Source organism: Melospiza georgiana, chromosome 4 (genome assembly GCF_028018845.1).
Source record: "Melospiza georgiana isolate bMelGeo1 chromosome 4, bMelGeo1.pri, whole genome shotgun sequence".
Classification (NCBI taxonomy): domain Eukaryota; kingdom Metazoa; phylum Chordata; class Aves; order Passeriformes; family Passerellidae; genus Melospiza; species Melospiza georgiana.
This window is the reverse complement of record NC_080433.1, coordinates 705,847-725,082: the sequence shown is the minus strand read 5'-3', so window position 1 is coordinate 725,082 and position 19,236 is coordinate 705,847. Positions and strand designations below refer to the sequence as shown.

Below are 19,236 nucleotides of genomic sequence, written 5' to 3'. Positions count from 1 at the left end.
CGGGGGTCCCCCCTGCAGGACGGGGGTGTCACCAGCAGAGCTGCCCCGGGCAGTATTTGTCGATGAGGCCCTGGTAGTAAGCGCGGAGCTGCTGCACGTCGGGCAGCTCCTCCTGCTTGGTGTACAGGTCGAACTTGCTGCGGGGGCAAACGGGGGGTCAGGGCGGGGGGCTGCACCCCCCAAAGCCTCGGGGGGCCCGGCCGAGCCCCCAGACCCCCCTGGCACACACTTGAGCTCGCGGAGCCAGGGCAGCATGCGGCGATCCTCCTCCGAGCACAGGTGCCCGTAGTCACCGTGGGCGTGCCAGGGGTAGAAGGAGTGGAAGCGAACCATGTAGAAGGCCTGGCGTGGGGGGCACGCGGGGTTAGGGTGCTCCCCCCGCACCCCCAAACCCCCCGGGGGTCCCCGAGCCCCCCCAGGCTGAGCTCACCTCCTTGGGCAGGGCGAACTTGTTGAACTTCATCACTTGGTACATGTACTCTGAAAAGGGGGGTGGGCGTGGGGAGGGGCTGGACCCCCACCGGGGGGGGGGGGGACCCTGAGAGGTGCAGAGCCCCCCCAGGAGCTGCAGCCCCCCAAAGGGCAGCCCCTGCCCCACTCCAAGGGCTGCGGCCCATGCAAAGGGGGCAGTGGGGAGGGGGCGTTCAGCGCAGCCCCGGGGGCACCAGAGCCCCGTTCGGGGCAGGGGGTGCTGCCCCCAGGAAGGGACCCCTCCCCTCAGCCCCCCAAACTCACCGTCGTGGCCCCAGGACATGAGGACGTTGTCCAGGCCGCAGCCGGGCTGGTACATCCCGCACTCGGTGCTGGGGATGGGGTGGGGATTGAGGGGCTGGACCCCCCCTGCAGCCCAGCCGGGCCGGGGGTGCAGCCCCCGACCCCCCGGGGGTCCCGCTCACCTGTACCGGGGGTCTTTGGTGTCGGGGTTCTCGTGGAAGGTGGAGTCCCCGTACACCACCGACTTCTGCACCTTGCAGCCCACCGGGAAGGTGTCCCCGACCACGGCCCACTGCGGGGGGCACGGGGGTCACAGCGCCCCCCGAGGGCTCCCCGGCCGCGGGGGGACCCCCCGAGCCCCCTGCCCGCCGTGCCGCTCACCTGGGGCTCCCCGAACAGCACCAGCACCTTGCCCAGGTCGTGCAGGAGCCCCACGAGGTGGAACCAGTCTGGGGGCACAGGCGGGGCCGTGTCACCCCCGGGCCGGGCACCCGGCGGGGCACAGGGCGGGCACGGGGCGGGTTCCGGCCCCACCTTTGTCGGGGTGCGCCCGGCGGATCCCCTCGGCCGTCTGGAAGGCGTGGAAGGAGTTGGGGAAATCCACGTCGGGGTCCGACTCGTCCACGAGCTGGTCCAGCAGCTCCAGCGCCTCCATCACGCTCATCCTCCGCTGCGAGCAGGAGCCGTACTGCGCGCTCTGGGGACGGCGACACGTGGCGACAGCGCCATCCCCTGCCAGCCCCGGCGGCCGGTGCCCCTCGGTGCCCGCACACGGGCCGGGATGGGCGGCGGGGCTGGGACACCCCCGCTGGGGTGACACCGAGGTGACACCGAGGGACAGGGGGTGACACCGGGGGACTCGGGGTGACACCGGGGGACAGGGGGTGAGACCGAGGGACAGGGGGTGACACCGGGGGACAGGGGGTGAGACCGAGGGACTCGGGGTGACACCGAGGGACAGGGGGTGACACCGGGGGACAGGGGGTGACACCGGGGGGCCCGGGGCCGTTCGCACCTTCCTGCGGACGAACTCCACGGTCTGGTGCGTGTGCATGAGCCGGTAGGTGTTGTACACGCGGTCGATCAGCTTCCCCTCCTGCGGGGCAGCACCGGCGCTGGGGGCGCTCCGGGGGCTCCCCCCGTGTCCCCGCACCCTGCCCGGTGCTCTGGGCACAGCCGGAGCCCCGGGACCCGCCCGGCTGGGGACCCCCGCCCCCCGGGACCCCCACTCACGGTGTAGTTGCGGAACTCGCTCTTGCCCTTGCCGGGCTGCGGCTCCTCGGAGGAGTCGGGGCCCTGCGGGGAACGGGGATCAGGGGGACCCGCGTGGGGACCGAGGGACGGGGACAGGGGACAGGGACGGGGGACAGGGACCGGAGCGCCTCAGGGGGACCCGCGTGGGGACCGAGGGACGGGGACAGGGACGGGGGACAGGGACAGAGCGCCTCAGGGGTCCCATGGGGCACCGCGGGACAGGGACAGAGGGATCAGGGCTCCCATCCTGCCCCCGGGATGGGGACAGGGGACAGGGACAGAGGGGATCGGGGTCCTGTCCTGTCCTGCTCCTCTGGCCGAGGCTCTGCGGGACAGGGACAGGAGGTTGGGGACAGGGGGACACTGGCACCCCTGGTCGCGTGGGATCACACTGTTACACTTTGTCACACACTATCACACGCTGCCGCACAATGTCACACTTTGTCACACGGTGTCGCACTTTGTCACACACTATGGCACACTATCTATCACCGTGTCACACGGTGTCACATGGTGTCACAGATCACCAGACACTGTGCCCCGGGGCACAGCGGATCTGGGGGTGCCATCCCCGAGGGTGCCATCCCCGATCCCTGGGGGGGTCCGGCCCCGGCTGTCCCTAGATGGGGACAGCAGTCCAGGGGTCCTTGTTGGGGGTCTCTGCCCAGCCCCACGGGTGCTGTGGGACACCCCTCTGGCTGGCCCTGTCCCCACAACCCTGCCCAGGGTGGGGGCAGCTCCCTGTCGCCTCAGGACCCCCCAAGTCGGGACCCTTTGGGGTGGGGGGGGGGCACCCCACAGCAGGGGCGACATCGCCAAGGGGTCCCTCTGTCCCTGGGTTTGGGGTGGCCCGGGTGTGTCTGTCTGTCCCCCCCCGGGTGTGTCTGTCTGTCCCCCCCCAGGTGTGTCTGTCTGTCCCCCCCCGGTGGAGCCCCCCGCCCCGCTCACCTCCTGCAGGCTGCTCATGCTGGGGCTGGGGGCTCCGGGGCTGGGGGCGGCCGCCTCAGCCCCGCTTTTATGGCGGGGGTGGCGCGGGGGGCCCGCCCGGCGCCGCGGGGACAATGGGTGACAATCGGTGACCAGTTAACCCGCCCCGGTTAATGTTTGACCCCCCGCCCGCCGGGAGGGGGCTGGGGACCCCCGGGCCGGCCCCGAGCTGGGGACCCCCGGGTGGGGCCGCGAGTGACCCCGCAGGGACACGGGGAGAGGAAGCGGCCCTGGGGACACAGCGGGGACACTGGGATGGCGCTGCCCCGGGGAGGCGATGGCACGGGTGTGACACGGGTGGGCATGGACACGTGTGGGCACGGCCAGGACAGGGCACAGACGCGGCCGGACATGGGCACGTGTGGGCATAACCAGGCACAGACACGTGTGGGCACGGGCACAGACACACACGTGTGTGTCCCCACTGTCCCCACGTCTGTCCCCACAGCCCTGCGGACACAGCCCCCACCTGTCACCTCCTGCTCCTGAGGGGCTCAGTGCCTGTCCCTGGACACGGCTGCCCCCTGCCCACCCCCTGCCCCATCCCCAGGGGATCAGTGTGCCCCATCCCATATCCCATCCCATATCCCATCCCTATGGGACCACCGTGCCCCATCCCTGCCCTGTCCCCCTGGGATCACCACGCCCCAGCCCAGCTCCTCCTCACACGCTTTGTTTATTCCACACAATCCAGGATTCCCGGGAAGCAGCGACCTGGGCCAGGGTGGGTCGGGCACCCCCCAGGCTCAGCGGGGGCACCCAGGGGAGGGCACAAAGGCCTGGGCACCCCCACACCCCTCGGGATCCCCCAGCGCCCCTCGGCAGCTCTATGGGGTCTGGGAAGTCCCGGGACACCCAGGGGACGGACACCCAGGGACAGCTCCGTCCGTGTGGCACCCAGGGGACATCCTGTGCTGAAATTGGGACACCCAGGGGACGGACACCCAGGGACAGCTCCGTCCGTGTGGCACCCAGGGGACATCCTGGTGCTCTGGGGAATGGGGGCTGGGGAGCTCCTGGCATGATTGGGGTGCTCCGGGGGCTGGGGTGTGCTGGGAATGGGGTGTTCTTGGGAATGGGGGTGCTCTGAAAATAGGGTGTTCGTGGGAAGAGGGTGTTCTTGGGAATGGGGTTGTTCCCAGCAATAGGGTGTTCCTGAGAATGGAGTGCTCTGGGGGAACAGGCACATTCCTGTGGGAATTGGGGTGCTCTGGGAATGGGGTGCTCTGGGGGAACAGGCGCATTCCTCTGGGAATGGGGGTGCTGTGGGAATGGGGGTGCTCTGGGGGAACAGGCACATTCCTCTGGGAATGGGGTGGCCCAGGAACGAGGTGCTCTGGGAATGGGGTGCCCCAGGAACGAGGTGCTCTGTGAATGGGGTGCCCCAGGAATCGGGGCGCTCCTGGGAGGCCAGGGCTGCTCTGGAGGGAGTGGGGCTGCTGCTCTCGGGGGGCTGCCCCCAGGAGGGGGTGGGACAGCGACCTGGCTCACACATCCCTGTCCCACCGGGCGGGGTCCCCGTGCCCTGTCCTTGGGGGGTCCCACGGCCCCAGTGTCACCCTGGGGAAGGGCCGGGGCCCTGGGGGTGCCCTGGGGGTGCCGCGGCCCGCACGGGAATGCTGAGTCAGCAGGAGCGTCTTGCACAAGGTTCCGGTGCTGCTGCGGTCAGCGGGATTCCCGGTGGCCCTTGGACCTGCCCCGCACCGACGGGCCACCGCCGCCACCACGGGCCAGCACGGGCCAGCACGGGCCAGCACCGGCCACCAGGGGCCACTCTGAGCCACCGAGAGTCACCACGGGCTGGCACCGGCCACCAGGGGCCACTCTGAGCCACCGAGAGTCACCGCGGGCCAGCACGGGCCACCAGAGGCCACTCTGAGCCACCGAGAGTCACCGCGGGCCAGCACCGGTCACAGGGGCCGCTCTGAGCCACCGAGAGTCACCGCGGGCCAGCACCGGCCACCGTGAGTCGCTCTGGGCCACCGCCGGTCTGTGAGGCCACCTTCAGTCTCTGAGGCCACCGCCGGTCTGTGAGGCCACCTTCAGTCTCTGGGGCCACCGCCGGTCTGTGAGGCCACCTGCAGTCTCTGAGGCCACCGCCGGCCACCACGGATCCCGTCGGTCATCCCGGGCAGTCCCACGGTGCCGCCGTCCGTCCGTGGCCGCCCCGGTGCTCCATCAGGAGGCTGCGGCGCCCGGAGGAGCCCGCGGCGGTGCTCGGGGGGTCCCGCGGGGCGGGGGCGCGCCCCCCGCTCAGCCGTAGCTGTGGGGGCTGTTGGGGTTCATGGGGGACGAGTCGCGGCGGCCGGAGCGTGCCCGCAGCTGCCACAGGCGGTGGCTCAGGTTCTGCACCTGGCAGGTGCCCAGCACGCAGCCCACCCGCACCAGGTGCGCCCCGGCGTGCCGGCGGCCGCGGCCGGCCCGGGGGTCCCACCGGGGGGGATCGTGCCGGGGGTCCCGCCGGGGGGGATCGTGCCGGGGGTCCCGCCGGGGGGGATCGTACCGGGGGTCCCGCCGGGGGTGCCGCAGGACGAGGCGCCGGCCGTGCCGCGGGGCGGGCGGGCGGTGCCGGGGGGCGGCCCACGGGCCGTGCCGGGGAACCGGGGCTCGGTGCCGCGGGGTCCCCGCGGGCTGCGGGGCCGGGGGCGCTCCGGGGAGAGCGGGGATCCGCTCCGGGGGGCTCCGAGCCGGGAGGGCCCTGCGGAGAGAAGGGACGCGGTCAGGGGGACGCGGCTGCGGCTCGGGGGGCACCGGGCACGGCTGAGCCCGGAGCCAGCGCTGAGCCCGGCGCTTCCGGAGGGGCGGAGGAGGAGGAGAGGAGGAGGAGGAGGAAGCAGCCTCTACCTGCAGGCACACACGTACCCCGAGCACACGGACACGTGTCCCGCACACACGACACCCCCGGGCAGCCGCCGGAGCCCCCCCTCTCCGTTCCCACGGGCCTTGCCCCGCACACACGTGCCCCGGTAACCGCGGGGGGCTCCGGGCACCCCGACGGGGCCACCGAGCTGCCCCGGCCTCAGTGCCCCTATCCCGGGACGCCTTTTCCTCGGGGGACCCCTCCTCAGCTCCAAGAAACTCAGAGCTTTGGGTCCCATTCTCAGTCCCATCCTTCTCTTTTCCCTTTTTTAAATATTTCTCCCCATTTTAACCCTCGTCCCACAGGACCCCAGCCCAGCCATGGCAGGGGGTGCCCTGCGGGTGCCCCGGTGCCCCCCACGGCCGGTGGTGCCAGGGCCGCTCCCCCCGAGCCAGGCGGGGATCCCCGGGCGCCGGGGCCGGCCCGGACGCGCTCCCCGAGCCGGGACACGCACCCGAACGTGCGGGGTGGGCACGGTCACACGGGGGGCGGCCCGGCCCCAGAGACCCCAGCGGGCACCCACAGCGGCCCCGGGCACCCCCGAGATCCCGCACACACAAAATCCCTGTCCCGGCGTGTGCCAGCCCCCGCGGCTCTGGCTCACCTGGCACACCTGGCACACCTTTGCACGCCTGGCACACCTGGCACCTCCCGCAGCCCCGGGAGTGCCCCCGTGCCCCCAGCGCCCATGGCGGGGGCCGGGACCCCGCACCCCCCGCCCGGTACCGCGTCCCCGGGGTGGGGGCCCGGCAGGAGACGCTGCCCCGGAACCCCCCAGGCCCCCATCCCGGGGGGAACGGGGAGGGGGCGGGCAGGGGGTGCGGGAAAAGGGGGTGCGGGTGGGCAGGACGAGCGGGGCAGGGGTGCGGGCAGAGATGGGGGCAGGGGTTGGGCAGGGGTCGAGCAGGGGTCGGGCAGGGATCGGGCAGGGGTCGGGCAGGGGTCCCGCAGAGGTCGGGCAGGGATCGGCAGGGTCCCTCACCTGCGCGGCGGCAGGGCCCGCCCGTGGGGCAGCTCCAGCAGGCACAGCGCGAAGCTGACGCAACCGAGCGCCAGCGGGGCCGGGGCTCGCATGGCCGGGCGGGACGGGACGGGACGAGCGGCGGCGGCGGCGGGAGGCGCGGGGAGGGCGGCTCGGCGCGGGGGTCGCGCTGGGCTCCGGCTCCGGCTCGGGGTCGGGGTCGCAGCCCCTGCTCGTGCTGCCCCCGCTCCGCTCCCTGCCTGTGCCGCAGCGGGGGCGGCGCGGGGTCCCGGCGGTACCGGAACGGGACCGGGACCGGGCTGCGCTGCCTCGGGCTCGGCTCCGTCCCCGCTCGGCGCTGCCGCTCCCCGCCCCGGCCCAGGTTAAATATCGCCGGGGCCGGCGGGCGGGAGGGGCCCAGCGGGACGGGAGGAGCCGCGGGCGGGAGCAGAGCAGGAGTAGGAGCAGGAGCAGGAGCAGGAGCAGGAGCAGGAGCAGGAGCAGGAGCAGGAGCAGGAGCAGGAGCGGGAGCAGGAGCGGGAGCAGGAGCAGGAGCAGGAGCAGGAGCAGGAGCAGGAGCAGCCCCGCGCCGCCCTCGGCTCCGCACCGGCCCCGGAGCCCCGGCCGCGCACCGGCCCCGCACCTTCCCGGCCCCGCTCCCGCAGCCCCCGAGTCCCGCAGCGCCCCGGCCCCGCTGTGTCCGTCCCAGAGCCCGCACTGCCCCCCGCCCCTCTGCCCGGCACTGCCTTCGCACCTTCCCCGGCCCCTCCCCGGCCCCGCAGCACCCCGGGGCCGAGCCCGGCCCGAACCTCACCCCGGTACCGCACGTACCCGGCCCCTCGGCCCCGCTGCCCCCGGGACCTTCCCGGCGCAGGGCCGGGGCTGGGGAGCGGCCCTGGGGCCGGGCCGGGCCGGGCTGGGCTGGGCTGGGGGACCCGGCTGGGGACAGAGGGACGGGACTGGGACTATCGGGGGGTCTGGGCAGCCCCCCGGCCGGGCCGGGTCCGCGCTGCCCCGTGCCACGTCGCTCCGTGCCCTGCCAAAGCCGGCCGTGCCCTCCCGCCTGGCACCGCCGGGCACCCCCCGGGCACCCCGACACTCCCCTGCCCTGGGGGGACCCCGGGGGAACAGAGCCCCCCAGTGCAGCCCAGCAGGGACAGCCCCGTGTGCCCCCTCGGGGGGCAGCAGCACCCCCGGTCCTGCCCGGGCTGATTCCGCGTTGAAAGCATCACATGGCGCCTTGCAGAACAGCTCAGGAATGTAAATCCGCAGGGATCAGAGCGGCCCCGCTCCTGCCGGGCCGCAGCTCCCCCAAACCGGGACCCTGGGGTTCCGGGGGGCTCCCGGGGGCTGCCTCTGAGCTGGGCAGGGGAGGGGTCCCCACAGCTGCCCTCGCTGGGACCCCCGGCCGGGACCCCCACCCTGCTGGAGCCGGGGGGATCGGGGGAGACCCCCCAGCACCCCCAGGAGCCCGAGCCGGCCCGGACCCGGGGCTGGGGGTTCCCGCTCCCCCCTCTTCCCCAGGCCGAGGGCCGGGGGCCTCCGCGTGCCCGGAATCGCTGGGATTCTTCCGCATTATCGGGACACAAAGGCTGCGCACGCCCGGCCCCGTGCGGGGGGATTTGGGGCAGCACCTGATCCCGGCGCGGGGGGAACGCGCGGGGGCGGCGGGACACGGCCCCGAGCGGGGCGGGGGGCGCGGCTGGATCCGGCCCGAGCCCCGGGAATCCCTGCCAGGGTCCGGGCTGAGAGAGGGAAAACCCAGCGAGAGGGAAAACCCGGCTGGAGACAAGGCCGAGAGCCGCGGGCGGGGGGACGCGGGACACCCTGGGACCCCCGAGCCCCGCCCCGAGCCCGCCGCCGCCACCGCGGTGTCCCCAGGGCTGTGCCCGCGGGTGTCACCCCGTGGGGTCCGTGACACAGAGGTGACATCTGTCACCCGGCACGGCGCAGCGCCAGCGCCCCCGCAGCGACCCCAGCGCCATCCCGGGCTCCCCTTGTGCGGGGCAGGGCCAGCCGCTGTCACCCCCGGGGACAAACCGTGTCACCCGGGTCAGGGTCACCAGGGTCCGTGTCACCCGGGTCTGGGTCACCAGCCGCTGTCACCCCCGGGGACAAACCGTGTCACCAGGGTCCGTGTCACCAGGGTCCGTGTCACCAGGATCAGCCTGGGCACGAGGAGGGGGCTCTGGGGACACGGCAGGGGTGCAGCTGAGCCCCCTGCCCACAGCAGGGGCAGTTTCCCTGCCCTCCTCCTCCTCCTCCTCAGGGATCACCATCCTTGGGGCACTGGGAGGGACCCCGGGCGCTGTCCCTGCCCGGCCCTGCTGGGTCCGGCTGTCCCCTCACGGCCACCCCGGCACAGCTGGACCCGCACCGGGAGCCGCCGTCCCCGGGTCACCCCCTCTGTCCCCGGGCTCGGCAGCGCTTTCCTCTCCCTCTTCCTCTCCGCTGGCTCCCGGCCCTGGGAACCCAGGAGAAGTTTTAATTAGCTTAATTGCCTGCTGGCTGAGGCCCCGGGGCAGGGCGGGCTCCGGTCACCCGCCCCCCAAAAAGCGCCCCTGGCTGCTGCTGGGACCCCCGGGGGGCACAGCCGGGACCCCCAAACCGAGCGGCCGCTGCCCAATCCCTGAGCCCGCCGGGACACCCGAGGCGGCCGCACACGGCCCCGGAGCCGCGTCCCGCTGGGCAGCGGTGACAGCGACACCCCGGGACACCGGGCTCCGTGTGCGGGACACCCCGGGACACCGGGCTCCGTGTCCGGGACACCCCGGGACACCGGGCTCCGTGTGCGGGACACCCGGGACACCGGGCTCCGTGTGCGGGACACCCGGGACATCGGGCTCCGTGTCCGGGACACCCCGGGACACCGGGCTCCGTGTGCGGGACACCCGGGACACCGGGCTCCGTGTCCGGGACACCCGGGACATCGGGCTCCGTGTGCGGGCCGCGGGAACGGCCGGGAGCTGCCGGGAGAGGGGAGGAACCGCTTCCTCCAGCCTGCAGACACGGCAGGGTCACCAGGGTCCCCAGCGTCACCGGCATCCCTGTTGTCACCAGCATCCTCAGTGTCCCAGCGTCCCCAGTGTCCCCAGTGCTCCCAGTGTCCCCAGCATCTCCAGGAACGCCAGCAACCCCCAGTGTCCCCAGTGTCCCCAGTGTCCCCAGCAGCAGCTCTTTCTCGAGAGGATCCCGGGCACACGGCACGATTGGGCTCTGCACGTGCCTCGCGTCCCCGTGCCCCGTTCCTGTCCCCGTGCCCCGTTCCTGTCCCCGTGCCCGTGTCCTGCGCTCCCTGTGCCCGCTGCTGCCCCCGCGGGTCCCGCACAGCCCCCGCTGCTGCGGTGTCACCGCTGCCACCACGGCCCGCGGCACGCCGGCCGCCGCCGGTCCCTGCGGGGTCAGTGCCAATCTCCGTGTGTCAGTGCCATCCCTGCGCTGTCGGTGCCACCCCCGCGGTCCCGCCCCCGCCGGTACAGACCCCAGCGGTGTCCCCGTGCCCGTCCCACCCTGGCACAGGACAGTCACACCCGCACGGCCCCGGGCGCTGCCAGGCTGGATCGGCCCGCTTTTCCCGTTCCCGGCCTCCGGCGCCGCTCCGGTCCCACGTCCCCGCTGTCACCTTTGCCGGGTACCCGTCCCTGTCACTGTCCCAGGAGGTCACAGCGGGTGTCCCCTGCTCTGTGCCCGCGCAGCCCCCCGTGATCCCTGCAGCCCGGGGGCCGGGTGTGGCTCCTGCCGGGGACACGGGGGTGTGGGGACACAGGGACACGGGGACATGGGGACACGGGGACACGGGGACACGGGGATGCGGGGATGCGGGGACATGGGCACGGCCACCCCGCTGCCAGGCCGCACCCGGCCGATGGCCGAGCCGTGCCGCAGTGGGCACATGGCACAGGGACACCTGCGGCTCGGTGCCATCCCCGGTCACCGCTGGCCCGCCCCGCCGGTGTCCCCAGGAGCCGCCCTGGGCCAGCCCTGCCCGGAGGGGGGCCAGTGCAGGACCGGGTCTCTAGCGGGGCCGGTGCCCGTGCCCGGCACGGAGCCAGCCGTGTCCCGGCACAGAGCCAGCCGCGTCCCAGCCGTGTCCCGACACGCCGCACATGTCCCGACACGCGGCGGGGCCGGCGGGAGGCGCAAGGGCCGGGCAGGGTTGCATCACCCCCGGCCGGGTGCGGGTGCGGGTGCCGGGGGGACCCCGCTCGGGGGTGCCGGGACCGGCCGCGCATCCCGGGATCCCCCCGGGGCCGGCGATGGGGATGGCCCGGGCTGTCCCTGCCCGGGGACACCGCGGGGACACCGGGGCTGACACCAGGGCAGGGCCCCGCTGTCTCTGGGGCAGGGGCGGCACCGAGCCCCGAGCGCGGGGACACCGCGGGATGGGGACACCGAGTCTCAGGGTCGTGTCCTGGGGGTCACATCTGTGTGTGGGGTGACATATGTGTGCGGGCTCACGTCTATGTGGGGTCACACCCGTGTGGGGTCACACCTGTGTGTGGGGTCACACCTGTGTGCGGGGTCACATCCGAGTGGGGTGACACCTGCGGGGGTCCTTTCCAGGGGAACGTTGTGCAGTGGGGGGCGTGTGCAACCTGTGGGCACCCCGGGGGCACACCTGTGCACACCTGAGGGGGGTCTGTGCTCACGGGGGGTGTCCCGCCGCATCCGACGGGTCCCCACACGCGTGGCCGTGCACACCTGAGGGGTCCATACACACTCGGGGATGTCCCTGCACCCCTGGATGTCCCCGCACCCCTGGATGTCCCCGCACCCCTGGATGTCCCCACACCCCTGGATGTCCCTGCACCCCTGGATGTCCCCGCACCCCTGGATGTCCCTGCACACCCCTGGATGTCCCTGCACACCCCTGGATGTCCCAGCACACTCCTGGGTGTCCCCACACCCCTGGATGTCCCCGCACACCCCTGGATGTCCCCGCACTCCTGGATGTCCCCGCACACCCCTGGATGTCCCCGCACACCCCCGGGTGTCCCCGCACCCCTGGGTGTCCCCGCACACCCCTGGATGTCCCCGCACCCCTGGGTGTCCCCGCACCCCTGGATGTCCCCGCACCCCTGGGTGTTCCCGCACCCCTGGGTGTCCCCGCACACCCCGGGTGTCCCAGCACACCCCTGGATGTCCCAGCACACCCCTGGATGTCCCAGCACACTCCTGGATGTCCCAGCACACCCCTGGGTGTCCCCGCACACTCCTGGGTGTCCCAGCACACTCCTGGGTGTCCCAGCACACTCCTGGATGTCCCCGCACCCCTGGGTGTCCCCGCACCCCTGGATGTCCCCGCACCCCTGGATGTCCCCGCACCCCGGGTGTCCCCGCACCCCTGGATGTCCCAGCACACCCCTGGATGTCCCCGCACCCCTGGATGTCCCCGCACCCCGGGTGTCCCCGCACCCCTGGATGTCCCCGCACACCCCTGGATGTCCCCGCACCCCTGGATGTCCCCGCACACCCCTGGGTGTCCCCGCACCCCTGGATGTCCCCGCACCCCTGGATGTCCCCGCACCCCTGGGTGTCCCCGCACCCCTGGATGTCCCCGCACCCCGGGTGTCCCCGCACACCCCTGGGTGTCCCCACACCCCTGGGTGTCCCAGCACACCCCTGGATGTCCCCGCAGACCCCTGGTGTCCCCGCACACCCCTGGGTGTCCCCGCAGACCCCTGGTGTCCCCGCACACCCCTGGGTGTCCCCGCACCCCGGGTGTCCCCGGGTCCCCCCCACTCCCGGACCCTCCGTCCCCCCCTCCCCCCCTCTGGGAAGCCCCTGGCCCGCCCCCGCCCCCTCCCCATCAGGCCCCGCCTCCTCTGCTCTTGGCCCCGCCCCTACCCCCGCGACCAATGGGAGGCGCCGCCCCTCCCGCCCGCAGCCAATGGGAGGCGCGGCCCCGCCCCCCGCGGCGGCCGGCGCTGGCGCAGGCGCGGTGCGCGCGGGGCCAAGATGGCGGCGGCGGCGGGCGGTGGGCGCGGGCGGGCGGCGGCGCCCTGAGGAGCCGAGCGCGGCCTCGCGGGGCCCCCGGGGCCGGCCCGGGCCGCCCCCGCCGCCATGGCCCGCCTGGCCGACTACTTCGTGCTCGTGGGATACGACCCCGGCAAGCGCGGTGAGCGGCGGAGCGACGCGGGGGGGCCGGGCCCGCGCGGGGCTGCCCCGGCCGGGGCTGCGGGGCCGGGGCCGGGGCCGTGCGGTGGGCGCGGGGCCGGGGCCGCGGGGCGGCGGTGCAGGGTGGCGCTGGAGCCGGACGGGGCTGCGGGGCCGTCCCGGGCGTGCGGGTGAGCCGGGCCGGGGCAGCGGAGCCGTCCCGGGGCCGTGGCCGGTGCCGGGCCGGGCAGCCCCGGGCCGTTCTGAGCCCGCCGTGACGCCGCTCCGAGCGGCCCCCGAGCAGCTGCCGGCAGCCGGAGCCGCCCCTGCGCGGCCCGGCGCGTTCACGGTTTGGGTGTTTTCGGTCTGTCTCCCTCCCCCGCCGTGCGCGGGCTGTCACCGCTCCGGAAACATCGGCTGGGCCCGGGGGGGCACTGCTGTCCTCGGCACGGCCGGGCCCGCTCCCCCTGCGCATCCTCGGCTCCGGGCCCGGGACTGCTCCCGCTCCTGCTTCCACTGGGCACCGCAGCCCCTGCGATGGAGGGCTGTACCCCCAGCCCCATTGCCCAGGCACCCCCAGCCCCTGCGATGGAGGGCTGTACCCCCAGCCCCATTGCCCAGGCACCCCCAGCCCCCTCGGGCAGGCCCTCGTGCCCTCCCTCAGCCGCTCCTGACCCCCGCATCTGTGGGATGTCCCACAGTTCCTCCATCCTCTCTCACATCCCTGCTCGCTGTCAGGTGATGCTGTTGGTTGTTGTGGTTGTGGGGTGTTCCTTGTTGTGGATTTAGGTTCTCTTCCCATCGTGTTTCCTTCTGGTTCCTGCCCCCAGAGCTGTCGGGGCAGACGAGCTTTGGCAGCGTCACAGGGCAGGTGAAGTGCCCTGCAGTCAGGAAAGGAGGCCTTTGCTGCAGAACCCCCACCCCGGGTGTCTGTGCCCACCTGGCACCCTCCCAGCTGCGGCTGAGCTTGTTCTGAGCCTGTGCTCGGGGCTGGGGAAGGGGAGTGCTGGTTTGGCTGGGGGTTTGTCCATCAGGGGATGCTGGTGGGGCTCAGATGCACAATCCCAAGGTGGATCCCAGCCCCATCCTGGGGTCCCTGGAGGGGGCAGCAGGAGTGAGGTGTGTGTTGGGAATGCTGGAGAGCAGAGCTCTGGATCGGAGTTTGGTGTTCCCCGAGGGCTTTCTGCTCACGTGGTGCTGGTTTGGTTGTTATTGTTATTATTGCTGTTATTGCAGTTGTGTTCCCCGGTGTCCCCTTGTCCTGGGGCACTGGGGTGGGCAGCAGCTGCTGTCCCAGGGCTCACACTGTGCTGGGGTGGGAGGTGCAGGGGGATTTCAGGATTCCATCTGGTAACAGGCTCCACATCCTCTCAGGAGCCATGCTAGCGGCTGTACCAACTTTGTCCTGCCCCTGGGTGCTTCCTCCTGCATATTCTTCCTCATCTCCTCCCTGAGGCTGCTGCAGCTGGGACCTGCACCCTCAAACTGGTGCTGCCAGCTGGCTGGTGGCTGGTGGACATCAGGGACCTGACATTCCTTGCTGTGATCCCAGAGCCCGGGTTTCCCAGGGAGCAGAAATGTCCCTCGTGTGCCTGGAGTCATTTGGGATTGTCTGGGAGAGGGATGGTGCTGTGAGCTGATGTGCTTGGCTGCAGTGGGACAGCCAAAAGGAAGAACGGGTTAAGGCGGGATGTTGGGAGGGAATTCCTGGCTGGCAGGGTGGGCAGGCCCTGGCACAGGGTGCCCACAGCAGCTGGGGGTGCCCCTGCATCCCTGGCAGTGCCCAAGGCCAGGCTGGGCACTGGGAGCAGCCTGGGACAGTGGGAGGTGTCCCTGCCATGGCAGGGGTGGATCAAGATGAACTTTCTGTTCCCTTCCCACTCAGATCACTCCGTGGTTCTGTGCCACTGGGAAGGGAAGAGTTCACACTCAACAAATTCTGTTCCTTTGGTGTAAATATTCGCTTTATTTTGGTTTTGGCTCACCTCTGCATGGAGGGAATGGCTCCAGGGTATTGTGGGGAGATGGGTCCAGGATGCCCTGGGGGGATGGATCCAGGTTCCCCTGGGAAGGGACAGGTTCCAGACACCAGCCCAACCCTGCTGGCTGCTGGGCTGGCACAGTCACAAGTGTCCCCTGTGCAGGATGAGGCACCAGGAGCTGTGGCCTCTGTGCCAGCCCAGGCAAACCCCTTGCCGTGCCAGGCTGGAGGTGTCCGAGCCCTGTTCCCAGGGCAGTGCCAGTGTGTCCCCAGGGATGGAGTGACACCGGTTCTGTGGTTTTTGGGATCAGGCTGGCAGCATTCCCGGCTCCAGCTCTGTTTTCCCAGCCCTCTCCCTGCTTAGATAACGCTGGAGGAAGGGCAGCGGCGCTCATCTGCCGGTGACTAATTGCTGTACAGGTTGGGTTGCTCTGGCAGAGCCGTGGGCTGTGCCAGGCTGGGCCGTGCCAGGCTGGGCTGTGCCATCCCGGGCTGTGCCATCCCTGGAGGCCTCACCTGTAAACAAAGCTGGGCTGAGCTGCACAGTGCTGGATGAGCCCCTGGGGGGGTGCAGTGCCTGTGGGGTTTGGGGTCGGGCAGGGATGGGTTTGCACTGGGGATGTGAAAGGAGCTGAGGTGGCTCTGCAGCGTCTCCAGAGAGACAATGCCAGGCTGGGCTGGGTGGCAGAGCCCCTGCAGTGCCACCCCTGCCATGGCAGGGACACCTCCCACTGTGCCAGGCTGCTCCAGCCCCAGTGTCCAGTCTGGCCCTGGGCACTGCCAGGGATCAGGGGCAGCCCCAGCTGCTCTGGCAATGCCAGCCCAGGCAGGAATTCCTCATTGCCAAGATGCCATCCATGGCTGCCCTCTGGCAGTAGGAGCCATTCCCTGTGTGCTGTCCCTGCAGGCCTTGTCCCCAGTCCCTCTGCAGGCCCTGCCAGGGGCTCTCAGCTCTCCCTGGTTCCTTCCCTTCCCTCCCAGCCTGGCTCCCCGCGATGTTGCCGTGGCTCAGTGCAGTTTGTGGGAACAAAACCGAAAGCAGGTCTGTGCTGGAGCAGGCCCTGCTGGGTTCCCTGGGGTCCCTGGGTGCTGCTGGAGCCGCCTGTCCCTGGGCTTTCCCAGAGCAGCCTCACCCCCGTGACCTGGGGCTGTGTGCAGGGACCACGTCCTGCTCCTCGGGCAGGGCACACAAGGGCTCTCAACTCCCTCAAGGGCTGTGCAGCAGGGCCTTGAGCTGCTCTGGCTGCACGGGCTGTCCAGGAGCAGGGCAGGCATCCAGAGGCTTTTCCTGGTTTGTGGAGCTGTGGGGGAAGTGTCAGGCAGTGCAGAGCATGGCCACACCACCTGCCTGACACAGTGTGCCCCTGTCCCTCTGCTGTGCCAGGCACCCAGCCCGCTCTGTGGGGCTCTGTGGGGCACCAGGGAAAAGTGTGGGGTGAATGCTCCTGGCACTGGGAACCAGCAGGCACAGGGAACCAGCCCCTTCCATGGCAGGGTCTGTTTTATTGTGTGCTGATTGCTCACATTATTCCCTGGAAATGAACGGTTTTATTCTCCTGGCTCTTCCTTCAGCTTCCCAGAGCTGGGATTTGACTGGGTTTTACCTGGGATTGTGCTGGGTTTTACCTGGAATGACAGCTTCCCAGAGCTGGGATTGTGCCTGGTTTTAGCTGGGATTGTGCTGGGTTTTACTGGGAATGACAGCTTCCCAGAGCTGGGATTGAGCCTGGTTTTAGCTGGGAATGACAGCTTCCCAGAGCTGGGATTGTGCTGGGTTTTACTGGGAATGACAGCTGCCCAGAGCTGGGATTGTGCTGGGTTTTACTGGGAATGACAGCTGCCCAGAGCTGGGATTGAGCCTGGTTTTAGCTGGGAATAACAGCTTCCCAGAGCTGGAATTGTGCCTGGTTTTAGCTGGGAATGACAGCTTCCCAGAGCTGGGATTGTGCTGGGTTTTACTGGGAATGACAGCTGCCCAGAGCTGGGATTGTGCTGGGTTTTACTGGGAATGACAATTTCCCAGAACTGGGATTGTGCCTGGTTTTAGCTGGGTTTGTGCCTGGTTTTACCTGGGAATGACAGCTGCCCAGAGCTGGGATTGTGCTGGGTTTTCCCTCAGGATCTGAGGGGTTTTCTCTGTGCACCCCTCATACCCTGAGAGTCCAGGACAGCTCCATTCCAAACCCCGTGGCTGAACGAGTCTGGAAGTTTTGCATAGGGAGCACTGGATGGGCATGGTCTGGATGATGGGAGCCAAGACCCAGCTTGGGATCGATTTAGGATATTCCAGGGGATTTAAGCTGCCAGAGGGGGCAGCCATGGATGGCATCTTGGCAATGAGGAATTCCTGCCTGGGCTGGCATTGCCAGAGCAGCTGGGGCTGCCCCTGATCCCTGGCAGTGCCCAAGGCCAGGCTGGGCACTGGGGCTGGAGCAGCCTGGCACAGTGGGAGGTGTCCCTGCCATGGCTGGGGTGGCACTGCAGGGGCTCTGGGGTCCCTCTCATTGTGCCCATCCCGTGACTGATCCCTGTGGAGTCCCCCGGGTCCCGGTGTCCCGTGGGTGTCCCAGGAGGTGCCGGTGTCCCGTGGGTGTCCCGTGGGTGTCCCAGGAGGTGCCGGTGTCCCGTGGGTGTCTGTGGGTGTCCCCTGGGTCCCGGTGTCCCGTGGGCATCCCGTGGGTGTCCGTGGGTGCCGGTGCCCCGTGGGTGCCGGGCTGGCCGCAGAGGGTGCCGCGGCTGCTGGGAAGTCCCGGTGGTTTCCGCGTTTCCGCGCTCAGGGAGCAGCAGCATCTCCCCACGCCCGTGCCCTGCTCTGACACCCGGCCCGGGCTCAGCAGCTCCGTGGGTGGCTGGGCTGGCAGGAGGAAGCTGCTTGGGGCTGCCTCTTTCCATGAGGTGCTCAGGGCAGGTTTTGGGGCGCTCTTTGTGAGCGGTGAGGGCACAGACACGACACGTCCCACCCTTCCCCTGGTGCTCCTGGAGCTGGTTCCTGGTGGGAGAAGCTGAATGGGTCTGCAGGCCAGGGCAGGGCTCTGTCCCAGCTGTTTTGGGTTGGGTTCCAGCTCTCCTGGTGGCACCCATCCGTGTCACCGTGTCACCGTCGTGCGTGGCCGTGGCCCAGTGACTCAGGGTTTGACTCAGCTGAGTTCTGGCAAAATCCCGGTGGAAAAGCCCCCGGGGCTGGCAGCAGTGATGGAGCTGTTTGCTGGGTCAATATTTGCACAGGGAAAGAGAGGCTGGCAATGGCCCTGCCACGTGCAGAGCTGCTCCCACCCACGTGCCTGGCCTTGGGAAAGGTGGGGATGTGAGACGGGCAAATCCAGAGCGGCCCCGGAGCTGCTGCAGGGCTGGAGCCCCTCAGCTCCCAGGGAGCCAGGCTGGGAGAGCTGGGAATGTTCCCCTGGAGCAGGGAAGGCTCCAGGGAGAGCTCCCAGCACATTGCAGGGCCTGCAGGGGCTCCAGCAGAGCTGCAGGGGGACTGGGGACAAGGCCTGCAGGGACAGCACCCAGGGAATGGCTCCCACTGCCAGAGGGCAGCCATGGGTGGCATCTTGGCAATGAGCAATTCCTGCCTGGGCTGGCATTGCCAGAGCAGCTGGGGCTGCCCCTGATCCCTGGCAGTGCCCAAGGCCAGGCTGGGCACTGGGGCTGGAGCAGCCTGGCACAGTGGAGGTGTCCCTGCCATGGCTGGGGTGGCACTGGGTGAAGTTTAATCCCTTCCCATCCAGCCCAGTCTGGGATTCCCTGGTTCCATGTGCCTCTGGAAGGGTCACCCCTCCCACCAGCCCCCAGAGCTTCCAGCTGCATCCAGGCCTGGGAACTGCAGCTCTTTGATCCCAGCTGCTCCAGGAATCCTCCTCTCCTTCCCTTTGAACTCGTGCCCGGGAGGAGCAGCTCTGGGGGCTGCAGGTCCCACGTGGGGGTTGGAGGCCAAGCAGTGACAGTGACAGTGTCAGGGGCAGTGACAGGGCCAGAGCTGTCCCTGGGCTGTGCCAGGGCTGGGCCTGAGCTCCTCCAGCTCCACCGAGGTGTGTTTGTGGATGGGGAGAGATTCATCTTGGAATGAACATTCATCGTGGAGTTGTTTAGGTTGGGAAACCGCTCAGAGCCCATCCAGTCCAACATCCCCAGCACTGACAAGGCCACCACTGACCATGTCCCCAAGTGCCACATCCACAAGGATCTTAAATCCCTGCAGGGATGGGCACTCCAAACGCCTCTGGGCAGCCCCTGCCAAGGCCTGAGCCCCTTTCCATGGGGAAATTCCTGCTGTGCCCACCCTGAGCTGCCCTGGCCCAGCCTGAGGCCGTTCCCTCTGCTCCTGTCCCTGTTCCCTGGGCTGTGCCCTCCTGCCAGGGACTTGTGCAGAGCCACAAGGGCCCC

General features: G+C 70.5%; 2 protein-coding genes across 7 annotated transcripts in view; one reads left to right on the top strand and one right to left on the bottom strand.

The window, feature by feature from the left end:
• Positions 1 to 28: 28 nt before the first annotated feature.
• On the bottom strand, positions 29 to 2,781 carry MIOX (myo-inositol oxygenase). Its single transcript, XM_058022223.1, has 10 exons — positions 2,740 to 2,781; positions 1,948 to 2,010; positions 1,730 to 1,810; positions 1,249 to 1,411; positions 1,096 to 1,163; positions 897 to 1,006; positions 736 to 803; positions 431 to 480; positions 230 to 342; positions 29 to 137 (listed from the first exon to the last, which is right to left on the bottom strand). The coding sequence occupies exons 1-10, from the start codon at positions 2,779 to 2,781 to the stop codon at positions 29 to 31; spliced, it is 867 nt and encodes a 288-aa protein (XP_057878206.1).
• A 10,033-nt stretch (positions 2,782 to 12,814) lies between these two features.
• SBF1 (SET binding factor 1) overlaps positions 12,815 to 19,236 on the top strand; it is a 63,359-nt gene continuing 56,937 nt past the window's right edge. For all 6 annotated transcript variants that reach the window (XM_058022570.1, XM_058022568.1, XM_058022565.1 and 3 more), the window contains exon 1: positions 12,815 to 12,894. In XM_058022570.1, coding sequence (XP_057878553.1) covers positions 12,840 to 12,894 — 55 coding nt within the window. In that variant the 5' untranslated portion in view covers positions 12,815 to 12,839. The remainder of the gene's footprint in view (positions 12,895 to 19,236) is intronic.

Bases quoted from the DNA above. Each gene is read 5' to 3' on its own strand.
- MIOX (XM_058022223.1), bottom strand. From the start codon at position 2,781: ATGTCGCCCCTGCTGTGGGGTGCCCCCCCCCCACCCCAAAGG. The intron at 1,811-1,947 runs GTGAGTGGGGGT...GCTGCCCCGCAG, and splicing joins GCGAGTTCCGCAACTACACC to GAGGGGAAGCTGATCGACCG. The intron at 343-430 runs GTGAGCTCAGCC...CCCCCACGCCAG, and splicing joins AGTTCGCCCTGCCCAAGGAG to GCCTTCTACATGGTTCGCTT.